Here is a 15,426-nt window from a genome sequence, read left to right on the forward strand (position 1 = left end):
TCAATGGGCGATCGAGTAGTCGAGAATTGACGTTAGGTTGAAACTAATTGTTAACATTAACCTTAGGTATTCTGTTAATAAATTGCAAATTTAATAATAAAATGTCCTAAAAACATTCAGCATTTTTGTTTGTATCTTGTTTCAAGTTTTATTACAAAACAAATAAATTTTTGGTCATAAACTTTTATACACAAATTTATATTGAAAAGTTAATTTAAAACATGTACATTGTCTCTCTCTCTCTCTCTTTCTCTCTCTCTCTCATTTGCACGCACAGTTAATGAAGAAACCGGGAGATTTACCATATGTCTTATATAATCCTCTCACTTATCTCAATAATACATCTCTCATCTCGAAGAGCATAATCTTCGATAGCGCGAAGATTATCATTAAGTTCAGGCTGCACAGTGGGAGACACCTAAATCAAGGACTATTAAATTTCTGAAAGCATCGGTCGAGTTGATCCGAAACGGTGTCTTCCTTATACAGACGGCGCAGGTTTCAATAACTCGGCCCCGTCAGATTTCAATAACTCGTCTCGGGGTAATCTTCTTTTAAATTCAAAATGGTAGCACCGGGGATAACGAGTTCCGCTGTTATCCGGCCTCGTTTAGCGAATTATACAGAAAATTAAACCCGACTTTGAGTGCTTGCTCTATCGTTTGCTCCTGCCATTTTATAGACTAAGAACAGATATTTCTACGCAACCGAGGAGCTTAAAAACGATATAATATAAATGTAAAACATGAATTTTATATATAAAAAATCGATACATTACGCGATTATGGATTGTTTATGGCGAAGGAAGAAAACATTTCACCAATTATCGCGCGATCGTCAACATACTTGAAGATTGCACCAAGAGAGACCCTTGCCCTTTATATCTTGTTACAGTCTACTCTCTCATCATTTCGGCGCACCCCCGAGAACTCTCAGCAAAATCGATGCCGCGCTTCTTTTGCCAAATACACTTTGACTAAGGTCGATCGATTCTGTTAACCGGGGCCTTTCGTTGTCGGCCGGTATCGAATACTGCCTCGCGTGTAAGCGATTAAGGCGTGGGTGCTAGGTAATTCTAATGCAAAACCCGACGTGATTGATTGCTCGCACTCGCGCGCCGCCTTCGCCCAGAAACCGCAGGGATACACGGAAACCACCGCAGATTCTGCTGATTTTCGGCCCACAAAGTGTGTCCGTATGTTTCGCAAAATGTCAGCCGCGTGTAAAAAGCTCTATGTGATTGTTAATTTTTTATTCCCCCACAGATTTTATATCATCCAACAGCATAAACTTTTCATCAAAGTATATATAAAATATTCGCATTAATGCCATACGGATTAAAGAGATTAATTTGCTCTTCTCTATTCGATTAAGCTTTTACATGAATTTCCTGGTAAATTATTATTTTTTAATAAAAATGGGCTTCTAGCTTCTATTAATGATTCAACTTTATAAAAGGACGATTTCAACGTTTAATGATTAATTATTAAACTATTTATGTAAAATTAATTATATTATCTATCGCATCGCGAGAGATGGTCGGTAATGCTATTCGAATGGTCGCGTGGAAGATTGTGCGTATAATGCTTATGCGTGATATCATTTGTATGTACGTATAATCTGTTCATAAATAATTCGACGACTATACAGCGCGGAATAAAACGGATACAAATTGTAATAAAACGGAGTAATAAAGTTTAACAAACAGGTTGATACATCTGTGACCTACTAATGTAATTGTCAAGTGCTACACAAACTTGAGTTCTATATAACTTTTCCATTTCTAGAGACGTTATGTACTAAGAAATCTATCAGGTGGAAGTGAACGGCTTTCTTCTTGCTGTCGCAGTACAAAACAGAATGTAAACATATCATAAATTTAATATATAATTCCTTTTTTGTAGTGCGAGAATTAATCGCGCTTCCGTTTGCACGTCCGTCTCGATTTTGTGAATTTTAAGAACGTATTACTGATTTAATTCATTGCATGGTTGTTTTTCTTTGTTATAAGAATATAAAATCTACATATTTGATATTCTATGTTATCTATTATTATTTTTTTTTTTCATACGTATAGAGCTCTCTGCCCAAACTTTTCGATTATAAAATTTCTCATGGTTAGATATCTCTATTAATTTATGGTAGGGCTTATAATCTCCAGTGGGACTTGCTTAAGCTCCTAATTAGTTCTTTGTTAATAGAAATTTCAGGAAAGAAGGAGCCAGGAAAGAAAGTTGGTTATACCATTGGCCAGCTCTTCATTTATTCTCGTTATCAATCGCGGCGAGTGGCTGCTTTCGAAGTATGCTACAACAATCGATCTAAAAACATCTCTATGATATATAATACCGTATTGCGTCATGAGTTAATAATAAAAAGAACAATATTGTAAAATTGCAAAGCGCGAGCGATAAGCAAACTCAATATTCTCGCGCGATTCGTGGTGGTATATTAATTTGCAACTTTAGCGTCTCTTTTGTTTAATTGTGTAACGCTTTCGCGTGTATTTGACAAATATGCAATTCGCGCTTGCCCAGCTTAATTTGGTTGAAACGACGGTGGTAATATACGGACCTAGCTCTCACAGAACTTGATTGGAAACTCTTGCGAGGATCGCGAATCCTACTTGCACAAATAATGACAGTATAAAGATTGTGTTTTTCAGCAAGATCTTAAAAGAAGAGAGAGAAAGAGGGAGAGAGAGATTCGCCAGTGTCAAGGATGGCAGAGGCAGCTGGTCCGAGAGCGCTGAAGAAACGAGCCTTTGGTCGGCGTCGTCGGTATTATCTCGAGTGGTGTCTGGATGACGTTAAAGCGTCGGAGTTAAAGGAAGGGAAAAGGAAGGCGAGCCCCAAGTGCGGATTCGCTAGTTACGATCGATACGCGTTGGTTTCTAGGTCAGGGTCCCGATACACACTCGCCACTCACCACCGCTCAGGATATACTCAAAACGCGACCCGCGAATTTATTCGAAGCCAAACCACCACCGAGCTACGCCGCGCGCCGATCGCGCGTCCCGTTTTTCCTCCCTCCCCCCCCCCCCTCGTTTCACCCCCTTTCTCTGGGCTTCTCTCCGCGCGACCGGGGAGTCCGGGCGATATCGCGGAAGACGCGAGCGGAATCGAGGATTACGTGCGGATCTACCCCGGCGCGCGTAGGTCTATTACGCGCGACGGAGAAACGGGAATTCACTGTTTCCTCGATAGCGAGAGACGGAACGGTACGTACGTCTTTGAAATCGTATTGAACGTTTCCCACGCTATCCAGATTAATGACGTGCTTCCGTCGTGAACGCCTCGCGTCGCCTCACGACGGATATGTAGGTGGAAAGAAAAGAGCGCGTTATGTATGGAATCGTGCGGAATTTTTACCGCGTTATTTCCGCGCGGACTCGCGAATGTGACGACCGATCTATCTATAGTAACCTTTCCCGTATGTATTTGTCGAGTACCGAGCAATTTTTAGAGATAGGGGTACATTATCGGAGCACATCTACGCTGAGAGATAAGTTTGGCATTTAGGATCATAACTGCACGGTAAAATAGTTATTTGGGTTGGGATAACTTTATTTCTACAGATACACTGCTATAATATTAGTAATAATAATTTTATATTTATAGTTTTATCAACTGTAAAAAAATTATTATAAATTATAGAGGAATTTCACCAATACTAACATACACTTCGTTTTTTGATAGTATTTCTTCAGCAAAAGCTTAAAAAAAACTTTGAAAACATAAATGTAAACTAGAAAGTGTCTTTTATCAGATGATACAGCAGTTTTTATAATAATGTTCCATGATATTTTGTAACAATTAATGTTTTCGTAACCTAATCAAAAATAAACGTTTGAGAAATTGGCATAGTAGGCTACATTTCTCTTTTCTTTTTCTTTAACATGAGACATTCGTACAAAATATTTACAAGTTAATGAGGACTCCCAGAAGTCTTTCATTTCAATGTAAAACTTTCTTTGTCAATTATACAAATACTTTATATTATTCTGCAAGACGCAACATGTAGCACACCTATGTATCTACTAAAGATTAGATTAGACTCATTTTTAGCAGATTTTATATAGGAAACAGCCCTGAATGTATAAAATATATGTATATTCTCATGGGTTTTTATTTTTTTAATTATAAGCTAATTATAAGATTATATTTTTATGTGTATTAATATAGTATGTTTAATTTTTGAAAAATAAAGAGATGCCGCTTTAAAAAACCTATGCTAGTATTTATGACTTTTCTCTATTAATTTTAAATAATAATATAGTAAAATATTAAAATTTGGATATTAAAAATGAAACATACATGTAATTACAATTACTGTGACTAAAACTTTTTTTAACTTGTTCATTATTTACATGGCAATAATAATTAATAGCTATAATTTTGAAGATTAAATAACTATAAATATGTAATCATTTTTTCTCTCAGTGTATCTTTCTGCAAAAGAGATTTGTACTTTGAAATATATCCGGAAAGATGATTTTGAGCTGCCTTAGAAGAAGACGACGTTGTCAACTCTAATAGAACGTTTTATTCAATCAAAGTTAGCGCCAATTACAGTTTCATTTGATAAAGCGCAGTGCTATCCATTTCGGTAGCTCTACAATTCTATCGGTACAACTCTAAAGTTTGGGTGAGCGATCTATATCGCGGAATTAGATGGCCGTACGGATTGAAGTGACACGTACACGTTCGAGTACGTCACTCGAACAGGAAATCGAACAGGCATCACTTGGGATATTACGTGCCGTATTTTCAAGTGATACGAGTCAACCGTAACATCGCGTACGAGGCGATTCCAGCCGCGGTAAAGAAGGCGCCAAACGCAGATAGTGCAAAAGCGCTGATGAAAAAATATCGATAAAAATCGAAATAAAAATTGATAATGCGTCGAAGCGACTCGATCTGTCAGATATTACGGCGGTTTTACAGGTGATAAAAAGAAGAAGAGTGTATAGGAAAAATCAACTTTATAAGATTCTTTAAACTCTAGATAAACAAGTATCTAGCCATTAAGCTTTGTAAATTTATGGAAGAGCTGTAAACCTTTTATTCCTTTAATTATGCGCGTTAAGATCATATTTCCCCACGCGGAATTTCTTCTATAAAATATCGCAAAAGGGTCAATGTTATTATAGAGAGAGAGAAAGAGAGAGAAAGAGAGAGAGAGAGAGGCGAGCAAATATACGGACTTCCATTTCGTTTTCGGACACTCGGCAGCTCGAGGGAGATCGATGCTCAGAATTAACATGCTGCCGGGCCGAATGGCCGCAGCCATCGCTTCGCGCGATATAATCCGAACGTTCTCACGTCAACGTCGGTCCCGCGTTATTTTTTTTTTTTCCCCCTCGTGGTGAATACTAGCGCGAGTATTACATAGCTAGAGCAAAAACGCTTCACTGTCCGTAGAGAGTTGGAATCTACGAACAACATTGACTCTGTAAAGTGTAATTTTCAAAAACTATCTTTTTTTTTTTTAAATCAAATATAACGTCGACGTAAAACTATTGCAACTTAATTCTTTCATAATTTGTAAAAAATAAGGATGGCAGGGTTGAAAGTTAATTATTCGAAATTACCGCGCGATGAAAATGTGATTGTAATGATGATGCACACAAAATAGGCACGCGGAATGCAATTAACGCGGGGAATTGATCGCGAAATCCGAAACTTATACAAACGTAAGACTGAATTGCTCGGCGTGTAATTGTACAATTGATCGATTATCCATCCTTCCCGGTATAGCCTTATATAATATTAAAGTATCGCTAACATTTATCGCTGCGTCGGATCAATCGCATCGCGAAATTCTGCGGCTGTTGTAATTGTATTATACTAATTTCGCGACGAACTGTTGCGTCACGTTATTCTCCAGTGGCAATCTCTTCAGCGACAATTCCCGATCTAATTGCATCCTCACAATCAGCAGCGGTGTCGCTTCGTCGCTCTCGAATGGCACTTTCGCTGAAACTGCGGGGAGAACAAACTTTCCCAAGCCTGTCGTCGCGCCGGGGGTCTTTTCTTCCCTGCCGTTTTCGGGGGCGCAAGGATTATCGGATCGAGTAGATCGGATAATCGCGTGGTTATCCTTGGGAAACGGCAGCACAAATCCACGCGCGCGCGCGCGCGCGCCCCTTTTCCACGCCGGGCTCCCTCGAAACGAAATCGCGGCGACGGCGCGTTTGTTAACCGCTAAATTAAGTACCGTGTGCTCTCGCGCGGGGCTGATAGAGATCTTGATCCACGAGGCAACCACGGCAACCTCGTATAGAATTGATTTCGAGCTCTGTGTGTGTATACGTATCGTGTGAGCCAAAGACGGCCGCGCACAAATGGGTCAGGTCACGCGCGACCGCGCAAAGAAAAGGGTGGACCATCAATTAGACGACGTGGGGGCGAGGGAGGCGGCCGCAAACCCGTCGCGTTTTGTCTACTACTGAGCGCCGATAAATGTGAGCTGTCCGGATTTTTGAGCCGATCCGTATTAATGGCACGTACACGGAGAAAGAGAGAGAGAGAGAGAGAGAGAGAGAGAGATGGAGTCGTTTGTTGTCGACAAGCGGGGCTGATATTTTTTGAAAGGGTTTCGCGTTCACCTTCGCTCGGAGATATTGCGGAAAGTCCGCAATTAAGTTGCACGTATGTACGATAATTAAGGTATACGCCGAGATCAATAACGACGTAACTGGAATTGCAAAACGGAGTTAAATGATACATCGAGCGTCGTCTTCGAGCGGCATTCCGCCGGAGACTTTCCACGTCTCTCGAGCAACTGTTCGCCGTTCACGGGAATCTTGCTTTATCAATATTTATCGTGCAAGACAACGGGCGTTTTCGCACCGGCCGGGAATACGAGCCGCGCGCGCGTCGCGTCGGCCGCAAGCGATCCGGTGATCCGGTCCGTTCAGAAAAATGGGGGAAACGTTATCGCGTTTTCTCCACGCTTTTGTTAATACCGAGTCGCCGCGAGTGCGCGGCGACTGTGACTGTGACGAGGGGGGTCTGCCACGGTAAAATAAATGTCCTACGTCTGGCGCCGCGCGCGCGGCCGCGCTTCGATCTATAAATGCACACGGGTGGCCGCGAACAAGGGAGAAATATCACGGAATGGACTCGCATTTATTCTCAAGCCCCTCCTGGGCTGAAACCAAGCACGATGCTTTCACGCGCCGTACCGCGCGCACTTAATCCTTCTCAGCGTTCTAATCGCGCCAGTATATCGCGATTGAGAGAGCATATCTTGCTCTCCCCGCGTATCTGGCGCTATCTCTCTGAGAAATGAGATTTTACTCTCTGTCCCGTGTCTGTTTGTTTAATCGCGGTTCGACGATTAATAATCGGAGGTACGGCGACGATTGTTAAGCGTTCGCGGGTCAATTGTCAATTTAATGATCCGAGAACCCCAGGTGCGAGGACGTCGCTCGGATGAAATCCGCTCGTGACGGTGGTATCGATCATACGTCTGACGATAATTGCAAACAAGTGAAGCCGAGGCTTCCATTTCGGATGTCAAATGGAATCCTTATTCATCGACTGCACGGTCCAATCGTTGTAATTTATGCGTTATTCAGATTCAAAACGTAACTCAACGTGGCAAATCGGAATTCACGCTACGATCAGTCTACTAAGTCTACTAGGCGTACCATCCTCGTTCGGCTGTTATAATTTTTTCAGCACAATTTGTACGGTCTATAGTTCTTCCGGCTAAGTAATATATTGTACATGCGATATTAAGCACTCTGCGTTCGTGAGTATCGCCGTATTTGTAAGAGCTTACATGGTGGTGAATGTATGCGCGTTATAAAATATTTAACTGCGCGGATAGCAACGTGTAAAGGAACGCATATATACGATAATATTTATTTATAAGCCAAAGACAGAGAAAAAGAGAAAGAGAGAGAGAGAGCACGTTCGTCAAGTGTGCAGATGTATTTTTCAGTCGGCAAACACTGCCTATGCGGTGGGATACATTTAGCGCAGAATATACAAAGTCCGATTTCACATGCTGACACGAGCTAAACGAGACGTTGGAATCGCGTCAGTCACGAGAATATTCGAATTAACGCCGATAAAGAACATAATTGAGCGTAATGCGTGCGCTAAACGGTTTTGCGAAACGGTTAACGGACGATAACGCTAATAATTTAGGACGGAAAGTATCATGGCATTGACTTCCTACGCGCTTCCAATCTCCACCGAATTATTTATTAACGGACGGCTATAGCCTGAGGCACGACCCAGCGATCACGTTCGTCATCGATAACTATTTTTGGACGCATCCCGAACACAGTAAAAATTTAAACCAATCAAGCACTAAGGGCGCTCGATACAAAATTCCTGCGCTAGGAGTTTTCCCATCGGGCCCGCAATAGCGCGCCCGTAGGTTACATCTGGCGTCGCTAAAGCCCTGGCATATTTACCAGGACGGGGGATAATCTCATGTAAAATATTATTTCGTTCGAACGGATGGAAAAAAAAAAGGAGTCGAGGAGTACGCAGAAATAAGTGCAACATGCAACGTGCGTTAAGAGCTTTTTACCGTTGCGATCGATATGACATGCACGCTGTAGATTTCTGACAAACAAGCTCTCGATACAGCGAGGCTATAATATACTTGTCTACACAGCCACGTTTGTCATTCACCAAAATTGTTGCTGTCAAATCAACATGCGTATTCTGAAAATGTGGGCACCGTCCTTGTTTCACGCACATTTCAGACGTCGTTGCGACATCAACGAACGAACGATGCTACCTAAGTTTCGTTCTCCGGCAATAAAGTGGCTAGAACGAATCTGCAAAGAAGCTCTCCAAGTAATGCGCTTCCGCGTGATTCTTTCTGTTTTAAACGTCAAGCCAAGTTTGGGATATCGTCTTTCACAATATAAAAATTAATTGACAAATTCCTATGGACTGGGAGGACGGTGCTTTTCGGTGGTTTCCGCGCTAGCGCAAAAGAATTGTGCAAAAATTATAAGCTCTTTATACTACACGATCATTCGACACAGGCAAAAAAATCGCAGGTCTCGATAATAATAAACTTTAAGTGTTACCATCTCATTTAAACACAATTTGTTAAGAATTGTCCGCTTGTTTAACATATATACTAGAAGAATTGCGAATTTATTGGCCGAGTTGTCTTTTACCATTTGAAATTTACGGCGTTTAAGTTGCGAGAGTGAAATTTTATTCCGCGCGATAGAATTTCCGAAGAGATTAAAGCCTTGAAACGCTGTATATATATGTATGTATATATATATATATATTATCCATCTGTCTGGTACGCAAAGCCGCGGGGTTTTTTTATTAAAACGCCCGCGCGCATAGTTCTACATTTAAAAATACTTTATCCGTCGAGCTGTCGGGAATTCTGCGACTTGTCTCAGATATACGTCGTCGGAACGAGTTTCCGAAAGCCCGGTCGGTTCAACTTGCCTGCCCGCGGGCGTTGCCGTTACAAAAGCGCGTCTACCAATTGCTACAAACATGCAACAAATAAAAGCCTATTGAACAGCATCACAATTATGCGACTATATTTTCCGACGAGCGATTATGTTGCGGTAAAACAGATCGATCGTTTGAAATTTCATGCCGTAGCGTTACATCACACAAGCAACAATGACTGTTATTCTACGCTAATTAATGATTGTAGTAATGATCGAAAAGCTCGTTAAGTCGCAGGGAAATTGTGTTGCTTGGCGAAAAGTTTCGTCGGGCTGCGTTTCGCCGTCGCTCCGTCGCCGGGAGATTCTTAATTGGCCTCGATCAAGCACTTGTTAATATTCGTTTTGAAATTCCGCGTGGGAATTCCTCGTTACCGCCGAGGATTTGCTCGCGTTGCAACCGCTTCAGGCTCGCTTCAGTTTTCTCTTTTTCAACAACCGGCCTCATTCGTCTTAACGGCGCCGTTCATTTATTTTGGCAAGCGGAAAATCCAATATCGCTCATTGCTCCGAATGGGAAATGAAACGGCTATTGAAAACCAGGAGAAATACGCGTACGCGCGCGTGTACCTTCCCCGATACGGCGAATCCACATGTTTCCGAAATACCGCGGGCCCATGAAAAATGCATGAATCTATCTCGCGAGTGCCATCAGGAGCAGCGTCCTTCGTATTCAGTTTAACCGAGCGGGCCAGACTTTTGTGATATTACAGCGAGATCGCGACATCCGTTTTGCGTCGAGGGAGCCACCCGACTTGAATACCGCGAATATCCGGACCCGCGCGCGCGAGCGGAACGGAGCGACGGGCGCGCACGCCGGATGTGTGCTTGCACGCTGCGCAAGCACACAATCGGACGACGAGCGATATAGAACGTATAGGCAACAGAGAGCAGGCACCAGAGAAAACGAGTATCGTGCTTAACAGAAAAGCGCGCAAGCCGCAAGCGAAAGTGATAGAGTGTGGAGTTGGTATACCGGCGCGGGACTGACCGTCGTGGAGCGGATCGATCGTGTGGATCATGAGCTGCAGCAGGCCGTGCCGGAACTTGGCGTGGCTCTCTCGCGAGTGGTGATGAGAGGACGACGGACCCCCGTGAGCTTGCTCGCACCCTTGTCCTCCGGAGCCTGTGCCGCCGCCGCCGCCGCTGCCGCCGACGCCGCCGCCGCCGCCGCCGCCGCTGTTGCTGCCAACCCTGCTGCTGCATCCGGCCTCCCCGGGCGCCGGGATGCTTCCGCACGCACCCGACGTACCGCCCACGCTCGTCTCGCTATTGTTGATCGCGTTCGGATGCTGCTGGAACATACAACGCCATTTCGGCGTTCAGTCGAGAATCTCACGATCGCCGTCGCGCTCGAGGCGTGTATTTTGCGAGATGACTACTAACACTGCAGGGGAGTAGTCCGGGGAAGAGCGGGATTGTTCGACACAGATAGGACGGAAATGTTGTTTTTTTTTTTTTTTTTTTTTTTTTAAAGGGATGTCCATGCAGCAGTGGGTTGTTTTCGGTCCTCTCCATGGCGAGGGAGATGACATTCGCGGACGTTACGTGACATTGTTTCATAATTTTTGTTGCCTTGTTTAGAAGGAAAATGTAAAAAATAAAGAAAGTCGTGAAAAACGTTCTGAATAAATTTCGCTTTGAATATTCTTTTAAATCACGCCCTCCATTGTGGTAAACTTCTTTTATTGAGATCTTTTTTTTTGTATTGACTAATGTAGTTACAGTTAATTTGTGACGTCCACGCGATCACAATTAAGTTGTTAATCTGCTTCTGATTCAGGATCCTTATGACCTTAGTTTTCTTTGGAACATAAAGGACGATGGATAAAATGGACTAATTTTTGATAATTTTTTCTTGTCGGGATGATATTAAAGTTAGCATGTAAGATTATTATAATAAATATATAAAAAAACATTATTGTGGAAGAATATGTTAATGAAAATTAAGAGAATAAAATAAACGGTATTGAGTAAAAATCGACTGATATGTGAACAACAGTGCAAATTAATAAGTAAAGAAGGATATATTCGGCCAAAGCAAATCTTGATGCTTAAAACTATTTTTTACGCGGCTCTTATAATTTTTAGTAGTAAAATATTAGAATAGAATTTAAAATATTTTGGGAGAAGGTTCTTGAAAGACGTAATGAACGACAATACTCTCGAGTGCTGAAGTCAAGGTTTAAAATAGCCCCCATCAATAATATCTCTGTTTTTAGATAGTAACAATTTTATGGCTCTTTTATCAAGTAGAACATAAACTATTAGAGATAAGAGCATTATCATACTTTTGTCAGCAGAAAAATTACACGAATTAATGTATTTATGAAGTTCAGCAATAATAATTTACGATACGCTAGATGTTTAGAGCGTATATATTTTTCTGAAAAATTACAATTTTTTGTAGGTCAGATTCAGCAGCTCAAAAATGGAAAAAATACTATGTTTTTTACTTGCTATCTTGTAAGCAAAACTTCATTTTACCTATCCTTTGTTCGCGTGCGCACTGAAAAACGGAGAAGATTGAGATGAAGACTCATAGCTTAGTAACCACGGGAACAGTATCGTGGCCAGAGCGTAATTAACATTTTCGGTCCCCGTGGTAACAAATGCCACCGCAATATTTAAGCGTCACGCGGTTGTGTACTTAGGCCAAGTGGCACATTACACCTCTTCAGTTTACTTATTCATGAATAAAGCGACTCGGTTATTTCGCGTTGCAATTAGACCAGGTTTCCATTCGTATCTGAGCGTAGAACGTTAATTCATAAGCCGCTGGAAAAATGTGAACGAATTAATTTCAGATTACTCAGAATATTTGGATTGTATAACATTGCTTTATCGCAGGCGTTTGTTATCAGTAATGATATTAGTCGTAATATCTCTTTCGCGGGCGAATAAAAAATAGAATATAAATTGATATCTTCTTTCTCGTCCCGGTGAAGGGGCTTGCGCGGGCACGAGCACGTCATTTCCAACGGATATTACTTCACGCGAGCCGCATATTAGAATGGTATCGACAACGCGTGTAGTCGAACGTATAAAATAATGACGAGGTTGGACCGCGTGTGTCATCGTCCGTCGGCTTCGTTCGAGGTGTGCCACAATGTTTTCCAATTATTTCTTCTCCCTCAGGTGCAGTACCAACTTTTCCGACGGAATTCCTAGCGGAACGACGACGACGACAACGACGACGACGACGGTAAAATAAATCTGGAGGAATGATGTTCGACGTGCATTAGCGAATCGTGTCCCGTAATAACTTCCAGCAAAATAATGATATTACTCGGAATGACATTGTGCCAGTCGCGGTCGTTGCATGTCGCAACTTGTAAACGTTTTACGAAATAAGCTCGCTGCCACCGACAGCGCGATACGTTAACTATTGTAACATACGAAACGAGTTACGACGCGCGAACGTATACGGTTCGGCGGGAAGTATAATATTTTCGCAAGAGATTTCGCGCTGCTCTCCCAATTCAATTTTAAATAGAGTTTTGTCTTACTGCAACGCGTTGAGTCCTTGACTTTTTTAATTGAAATAAATTTTTTTACGGCAGGAATCGCATTCGCATATGCGCAATATCGGAGGCGGAATTATATGTCGGCTATGTTCTGAGGAAAAGAGTTTCAACCCTGTCGTAATTTCATCAAATAATCCTGATATAGCTTGTAGGATCCTATACGAAGATGTTACATGAAAATTATATTAATCGATAACGATATTACAGACATGTCCTGTGCCCAGAATATATTGTGTGATTTTGACGCGCGGCTTCGCGAAATCTCATAATGCGTAATCGAATCGGACGGCCTTGCTATAATCTGAAACGTGATAACCCTGTTCGAGAGATTGTCCCGACGTTAAATCTAAAACGGTTCAGAGAGAGAGAGAGAGAGAGAGAGAGAGAGAGAGAGGAGAGAGAGAGAGATTCGCCTGTAACGTGACGAGATGATAAAAACTGACGTGACGAGACAAGAACGCGTTGCGTTAATAAAAAAAAGCCTTTTGCGCGGATGAAGTATTTGCGACCGCTTTGCTTATTGTGTACGCTTTGTAGCTTAAGTTAACAATTGACATTGTTATCTGCGAGTGAGTCTCGCGGGGCGTAGGACGTAGCTTTTCTAGCGGGCGATGCGTGTGGGCTTTGCCATCAATGGCGGATACCTGCCGATGATGTGAATGCAGATAGACGTGAGCTCTAAAGAGAGTAAAGCAGAGAGAAGAGAGAAAGAGAGAGAAAGAGAAAGAGAGAGATCTCGCAGACCTCACTCGTCGTGGAGAAGCTGCGACGGCGGAGATACGGGTTTCTGCCGTTGTCAGTCTGTTGTCGGGGTAATGAACTTTCTAATTACCAGAGGCGCCTGCAGTGCCCGATTTGAATTTCGAGACGGCGTGTAGCCGTCAGAAATTATGGCGGAATTGTCGCGCGCCGCGGCTCTGCGGCAACTTTCGAGGTGGAGAAACGAGGAAAGGGAAATTAGCGCCTGAAATATTTAAAGGAGATCACAATTATGCGGCGTGTATCTATTATTAAATCTGAGATTATTAAATTTTATCCGGCTCTCTGAGTCAGCTTTAGAAATTGACAGCGCTTTGCGAGTTCTAACGATAACGATTTACCGGGAGAGATAATTATATAGAGAGTAATTACGTAAAACGGTTTTAAACGGCTTCATGTGTGTAAGATATCTGAGGGGCTTCTTCGGTTGGGAAAAATGTGTCATTAATATATGCGAGTATTATTTTAATTAATAGCGCGCTATTGCTCTATAATTACTATAATTACAACAATTACGATGAGCTATAGTGACACTTTCTAGCTATTGAACATTTTCGGTCCATTTGTTAGCGATACAAATCACAGTTTGCCCGCTAATTATCTGTTCTAATTATAAATGTCATTTATACACTCGAATAAATATGCATCTTGCAATAAAATTATATTATATAATAATAAAACGTTTTCCACACGCAATAATATAATTTATAATTTTCCTAGGGTACGCGTTATATTTGCAATATATTATTAGTAGATAAATATATATTTTGCTGGTAGCTCTGCGTATATAGACGGCATGCATTGTGATGCTTAAATAGTTACTGATCGGTCGAGTATACATCGAATAGTTTGCAACTCATTAGCACGTAACATTACTAGGTACTGATTATCATTCTGCTAATTGCCAACTTTACTCATTAGCCGTTTGATTTTTATTTCTTCGGCCTGAGATATCATCTACGACGCTACCGTGTAACGTGAATTATCATTCTCGCAGGAGGAGAAATTAATAAGCTGAAGCTTTCGTGCGGTTGTGGCAAGCTGTTATCAGACGAATTATTTAATAGTCTCGCGGGACGAAGCACGCGAACAACTTTTCTCCGTATCTTCCTTAATTAGAACATTGCGATTTTTTTCGTACTAAAGTGTCCATGTTGTCCTGTATTTGTAATGCCATGAGTCTACAGAAAATAAAGCGAGATTGATCGATTTCCGAACGATAGAAAAGATTCTCCATGTGATACGTGAAAGTTACATGAGAATTTAAAAAATATTCGAGTTTCGAAAAAAAAAAAAAAATACTTTCGTATGTTAGAACCGTTTCGTATTAATGTCTAATAATTGTCATGTAAAACGCGAGGCGAAAGCTCTGTTTCAAAATTCAAGGTACTTGATTGACGTCACGAACGGTTGCCACGGGAAGGCCGTGCCGTCTACGCTGATCCCGTAACTTCTTCCCTTCCTACACTCAAAGGAAACTTAAGTCGACTTATCGAGTATTTCATCAGGTCGGAGAAAAGATCCTTCGATTTCCGAAAACTTTTCACCTAGCGTCTTGTCGATTCGCTTACATTTTTCATCAATTCTCGTGTGACTTGCGTTACACCGGTAAACTCGGTCCCCTTTCCATCTGCGCGCGTGTGTGTGTGTGTGTGTGTATGTGTGTGCGCGTATCGAAATCGTTCT

General features: G+C 41.8%; 1 protein-coding gene across 5 annotated transcripts in view; it reads right to left on the bottom strand.

The window, feature by feature from the left end:
• LOC105836024 (sodium/potassium/calcium exchanger Nckx30C) overlaps nucleotides 1–15,426 on the bottom strand; it is a 68,743-nt gene that overhangs the window by 27,586 nt on the left and 25,731 nt on the right. For 2 of the 5 annotated variants that reach the window (XM_036284491.1, XM_036284488.1), the window contains one exon: nucleotides 10,431–10,746. In XM_036284491.1, the coding sequence (XP_036140384.1) occupies nucleotides 10,431–10,746 (316 nt within the window). Of the gene's footprint in view, nucleotides 1–10,430; nucleotides 10,750–15,426 lie in introns of all 5 variants that reach the window. The other 3 variants (XM_036284490.1, XM_036284487.1, XM_036284489.1) reach the window with 2 other exon arrangements.

Source organism: Monomorium pharaonis, chromosome 3 (genome assembly GCF_013373865.1).
Source record: "Monomorium pharaonis isolate MP-MQ-018 chromosome 3, ASM1337386v2, whole genome shotgun sequence".
NCBI lineage: Eukaryota > Metazoa > Arthropoda > Insecta > Hymenoptera > Formicidae > Monomorium > Monomorium pharaonis.